This window comes from Buceros rhinoceros, unplaced genomic scaffold (genome assembly GCF_000710305.1).
Source record: "Buceros rhinoceros silvestris isolate BGI_N320 unplaced genomic scaffold, ASM71030v1 scaffold389, whole genome shotgun sequence".
Taxonomy (NCBI): domain Eukaryota; kingdom Metazoa; phylum Chordata; class Aves; order Bucerotiformes; family Bucerotidae; genus Buceros; species Buceros rhinoceros.
This window is the reverse complement of record NW_010433118.1, coordinates 96049-102232: the sequence shown is the minus strand read 5'-3', so window position 1 is coordinate 102232 and position 6184 is coordinate 96049. Positions and strand designations below refer to the sequence as shown.

Below are 6184 nucleotides of genomic sequence, written 5' to 3'. Positions count from 1 at the left end.
AAAAAAAAAAAAAAAAAAAAAAGAGTAAGAGAAATATGGGGAGCTCTCTGGGTATTTTGTATAGTACAACTATGTCTTGTGGTTCTTTTACATGTCTCTGTAGGGAAGCAGCCTGTCCCAATTATTTCAGGATAAAATCATACAATTTATACTTACGTTAGTGAAAATGAAAATTTAGAAAATTAAACCCGTAGGTATACCAGCCTGAGTGCTGTGCAGACTAATCCTTTAATGATTGCTTGCTTCAAAACAGTAAGAAGAATTTATTTTGGATGGCATTTTAGGGTGATGCTCATCGAGAAAACATGTGAAAATCTTCAATTTGGAAATACATTTTTATGTAGCAATCACGTCTTTATTTTTCTCAATCAATCTACAAGAATGTGTCTGTAAAAGCAGACTGATAACTGTATATGGTAACCGCCGTGGTTTGGAGGACTCTTTACCCTCCAGCTTCTAATTTCTTACTGCTGCTTTTACTTTTGCGGCTTCTGCTTCTACTTTGCTACTTACATCTGCATCTGCACTTTTGGCTGCCTCATCTCACAGTGCTCTCTGCAGGATCACCCATAGATTTTTTATAGCCATATGTTGAATCCATTGGTAGGTGACATTGTGAAAATATGATGCAGAGCATTTTACCACCTTTGCTGGCTTTGATTGTACCCTCAAGATAAAGCACTGATCCCATACAGTTGTTTATTTAGACTTGTAAATAAGTAAACTCTATATGCCCTTGTTTCTTACAGCCCTTTTATTCCTTACTCTCCTTCAATATGCTGGATAATTGTATATGTTTACTTTTTCTTCCTAATCCTATTTTCAGGATTTAGCTGAATTTGGAATTCTTGTTAATGAATCAGTCTATTGCACTGTGGGATTTTAATTTTGTTTGATTAACAAGGAAGAAAGGACTGTGTATCCTTCCATAGAATCTTTCCATACAGTACATTACATTAATTTTTTCTCTAAAATTACGAATGTTAACTATATGGCTGTTGTTTCGTATAACCACAATTCTTTTGAAACAGCACTTGTTTAACTTTTATAGGTTGACAGAAGGTTTGAGTGAAGCAAGTAATGTCAATTTTATAACAGTTGTCATTATGTGAGTGCATTGATTTTGGTGTTACGGTTACGTGATCTGAAGTTATGCATGGGAGGCCGAGGGGTTTCTAGAGCCAGTTTTAACTCACAGATTTTTATATACTGGTTTAGTTTCCTTTTCCAGTTCTGTAAAAATTCCTGAATTCATAATATGTAGAAAAATACATTGATTTACTGTAATTTACGTTGTGTCATTTTGAAGTTTGCACTATGCAAAAACATGAGTGTAATAGAAATCAAAGATAGATGAAAGGCGCTACTATACAGAAAACTTCATCATATTGAAACTGGCGTGTGAGAGAAAAAATTCTGACTTAAAATTGCATTTGGATGTAGTAAAATACCACTCTTACTCCTGAAATGATAGGAATTGTTTTTTAAGTAAAGACTAATAAATTTATCTGGTTCAATTAAAGGATGTAATTCACCAGTTAGCTGTAGTGCATCTGGACTTACCAGATGTGGAGCTGCCACAGTTAAAACATAAGATGGCCTTTTGTTTCTTTTTGATAGGAGCTGCCTCAATTTACTTCCAAGCAGCTTTCTCAGATACCAGGTGCATTCTAAACAGAAAAGGCTGAGGAAGAAAAGATGTACCGATATCTTTGATAATGTTTCATTGCCAGTTCTATTGCACCTGACAAGATGAGATCATGGACATACTTGGATTATCTGCTCTGATACTGTTCTAAATTGTAATGCGTGGTGTGAATAATCTCATAAACGATTGTCGCTTCTGTTTTTACTCAAAATACCAACTTGTGGCAAAACAAATTGTATGGTGCTTTTTATTCTGGATCTTAAAGAAGTACACAAAGTAAGCACCCCAAGAATTTTATATGAATTGTCATGTAGTACAGGATACCCTTTGATTAATTTACATATTGATTTATTTATTCTATTTTACTGTAGGCAGAGAATTCAGCGCTGGCTCTGGAAAATGAAAATCAGAGAGAACAGTATGAAAGATGTCTTGATGAGGTAAGGTAGATAAAAAGGTTGTTCTTACCTGGTACTATAATTGAATGAATAGAAATGAATCTCTCCCTCTCTTACAAGGTTGACATTGTTCTGTGATTTTCTAGAATTACCTCATCTAATTAATTCCAAGAACATGTGTCTGACAGTCATAGATACTGTTCCCCATGACCTCTGCTGTAAATCCTGTTTTTACCACACCTCTTCGCCGAAGAGTTGATATCCTTGTGACTAATATTTGGATCTTCTGTGCTTTCATTAGGAGGAGAAAATGGTAATTTGCTTGTTAGGTGTTGTGTACTCCTTCTTTCCTCTCGGCTGGAACACAGGTGGTAGCGGCTTCTGCCATCACAAGTTCCCCAGCTTTCCTGCGTAGTGTGTTCTGTAACCAGGGAATTCAGTCTCTCAGCTCCCCCTTAGGGTTACATACTCAGATGTTTATGCTGGGGGTTTTTTCTAGCTGTTGACTCACTTCTGCTACACGGCTCAGCTTCTGATCAGACCTTCCAGTTACAGCCTCAAGATAATTCACCCATCAGTTACTGTCTGAGCGCTCCAGCAATGCTTACCGTCCCAGAAATGTCCACTATCTCCTACTGCATGCAGCTTTCTTCATAGATATACTGATGCTTGTGCCTTCGATTTATCCTGAAATAGGGCTCTTTAACGTACAGAAGAGCTTTAAATAGTTTTAAGGCTTTTAGTAGCTCCAAGAGTTGCTTAGTGGAAATCATTTGCCCATCCCATCATAAGGATGCTTAGTAGCATAAGTAGTTAGCTAACATGCAAACAAAACAAAACAGCAACTGCACTGGCTGCTCAGCTGGACCTTTGAGAAAAGGGTACGAGTGTGCGAACCACACATGGCAGATGACAATTCATGTCTTCAGACAGCTTTTTAAATTTTTCATCAGCATTTGCTGAAGTGTTACTGGCATGAGTGACACTGCTGTGGTACAAGAAGCCTCCACGTTAGTGCAGATTTTCAGCAGCAGATCTGCACTTCTGCCACAGTAGCGTATTTTTATCAGGGAGCTGGAGTAAAAGGCTTGCAGATACACTTTCCCACCAGGTTACACTCTGCCTGTTCTGTGTCACTGGGATACCAGCAGAGCCTTGGACTGCGTTCGCCTGAGTCACTGCGTTCAGTGCACACTTGAATGGTATTTGGATGTCCTGGTGATAAGGATGAAATTACCATAAAATTACTAACTGCAATTTAAATTACAGAGCTTAAATTAAAATTATTTTCTGGTTGTCTAGGGCAAAATCTGCCTACATAATTAATTTTGGACATGAGTAAAGCACCATAACTGTCCATTCCAGCAAAATACTCCTTACAGATTATAAGGACAGAAGATACATTTTTATTGTATTTGCAGTAACATGTATTTCTCATCCAGGCACGTGCTTTTTGCAGTCTGCTGCAGTTTAAAGAGCAAATAATTATATCAAACTATGCTCTGAACTTTATTATCTTCAACATTATGTTGGATGTTTTCAGTTCTTCCATATTATCACAGCTGTATCCATCTTCTCCCACTGTGTCGACTTTTTCAGGAGCAAGTGCTTCTCATCACCTGTGGTTTTGTGCTTCCCTGCTTTATTTTTTGTTTGCTTATCTCCCTCCATTTTTCGTCTTCTGTTTTGTGTCTTGTCCTTCCCTGTAGCTTTTAATCACTTTTTTCTTCTCCGTCCCCTTTCAGCCCCCACAATGCTTTGGCAGTGGCACTGTAACCAGCATTGTTTTAGCTGACACAAACTTGGAGCTAATCCTTTCTGATCACTGAGGTAAACAAGTTGTTGTGAGTGACTCAGGCAACAAAACCCTATTCAATAATTCTGCAAGTTCTGCAGTAGTCCCAGGTTAGCACCCACTGGAACACGTTCCCTTGGCAGAACTTTGTAAGAAATCAAACGTTCTCACCCTACTTCATCATAGTAACGGTAAAGAGAATAGGAGATAAGACATAACTGTAATTAGAGAGTAACCCAATCAGTGATCGTGAGAACTTTCACTTCCAGCCAGAGGCTTCTGAAGATGTGTCGTACGTGATAAAGTCCTTTCCAAGCAGAGATTCTTACTGGAGATCTTAAGCTAATCAATGCTTTCCATAAATAGTTTTATTAAAAGAAAAAAACTCCCATTTGAAAATTACTTTCCTTTAAGACTTTTAAGTCTGATGCTTTCTCTGTTTATAACTCACCTCACACCAACCCCACTTCTTGAAGGTGAAAATGTCTTCAGACCTTCCCTAGGTTGAGCTTCAGGACTTCTTCAGCAGTTCTTAGGAACAGATGTATCCTCTACAGCTATGCGTCTGTCTCTGCCGCACCTCCATTTTGCCCCAGGGAGACATGATGAATTTAAAGAGCTGTTCCTGAGAACACACGGCTGTGATCACACCCAAACCTGAGACAGCTAAGCCTGCCACCAAAAAATTGACTGCCTAGTACAACCATTTTTTTAATTCTGCCTGTTCAGTCCCATGAGTTATGAGTGTATTGAACTTCTCCTGGACTGATACGCAAGGACCACTCGCTTATCTCTAAAGCTCATACCTAGCCGTTCTGGCTAGTTACGTGTTTGGGATGCTTGATAGGCCCTTGAGGTAGTGAAGGTTGGGAACATTGTTTGGTAACTATTGGGAGGATGCTGCCCTCTTTCACTCATTGAGCATGCTCGAATTGCAGCTTCTCTTTCCTGGAAACAGGCAAACTCTGCTCAGGGCACTGAAGCATCATTTAATCTGGCCATTCTGCCAATAATGTCCCTGCTTGGTCCCTCAAGCCTCTACAGCAATGGGATAAGGACACTTGCTATGCACAGTGTGCTTTCTGCTGAGATGTTGGTGGCCATTCTGCTGCATGTGAAGAAAGTAGAACTAAGAAAATAAATAAATAAAAATTATATATGCACACACACATCATAATACAATACAACAAGTAAAACTAAATAAGAAAAGAGCTCATTTAATTTCAGAAATGCTCCGTAAACTTATCTTTCTGACTCCGAAAAACTTAATGCAAAAACTAGGATTGTCTTCTTGTACCTTTGGGGTTTGAGGTTAACATGCTTAATCTTAGTTTCCTATCCTGGAATTCAGCTGTCAGTGTATTGGTAAGTGGTAATGTCATGTTTATTCTCATCACCGTGCCAGCTGAGATTTCCATCAAGCTTCACCATACTTACATGCACAAAATTATGCAACTTAGGGTAGATGATATTTTTGCTAATGTTTCAAGAAGTAGCTAATCAAAAATACAGTTATCTTAAAAAGGCATTCTATTTTTAAGATTTGGATAAAATATAAAAACTTTCATTTTAGTATACACATGACATGTCTTTGTGCATAGGAAACCATATGTTAGAGGCAGCTGTGTAAAATGTCAGTACTTGTAAGAGGTATAATAGATGTTACATTAGGGTCTCTTCTCTTTGATTCATTCTTACATATCTCTTCTATTCAGACCACTTTATAACATGTAAGGGTAAACATAATTGTTAAAAAAAAAGCGAAGCTGGATCTTTTATCTCTTTTATTGCAATCCACAAAAGGAAACCTCATCCAAAGATCTTGGCAAGTTCAAAGGAGAGGCAGGTAGTGTGAAGGCAAGCAGTATCGTCTCCTACATAACAGCAGACTGAGCAACTGGCCATCTATTCTGTTCCTTGTTTCACCTTGATTAACTTCTTGAGTCGAAGGTCAAGTCATTTTACAGCTTGCTTTTCACTGGGAGTGAGCTGCAGTTCTACCTCATATCAGTGGGAATTCACATATTCTGCATCTCAGAAGTCAGTCCCTCTCCTTCAACAGTCTCAGTTTCCTCAGGTTTTGGTAGTTGTGACTATCAGTTTTGTAGTGCTGGCTTTTGCTGTTCATTAATATCCATGGTGTCTCTTGATACCTGTAAGTAAACATTAAGTAGATCTGCTAGCTTAGCAGTTTATTTCCATCTGGACACTAGTGCTGCTGTAGCAGTGGGATGGCAACGTGATCTGAAATGCAGACGTTTGGATATGATTGCACTTACATCTAAATTAATTTTAGTAACTGGAGAACATTTCACTGAAGGCTTCCCATCTCTGTTCCTGCTG

The 6184-nt window shown here is 38.4% G+C and overlaps 1 protein-coding gene across 1 annotated transcript in view; it reads left to right on the top strand.

Annotated features, from left to right (window-relative positions):
• The window catches only part of NCKAP5 (NCK-associated protein 5), a 191655-nt gene that overhangs the window by 90785 nt on the left and 94686 nt on the right, over window positions 1-6184 (top strand). Inside the window, exon 4 of the mRNA XM_010143987.1 lies at window positions 2020-2088. Coding sequence (XP_010142289.1) covers window positions 2020-2088 — 69 coding nt within the window. The remainder of the gene's footprint in view (window positions 1-2019; window positions 2089-6184) is intronic.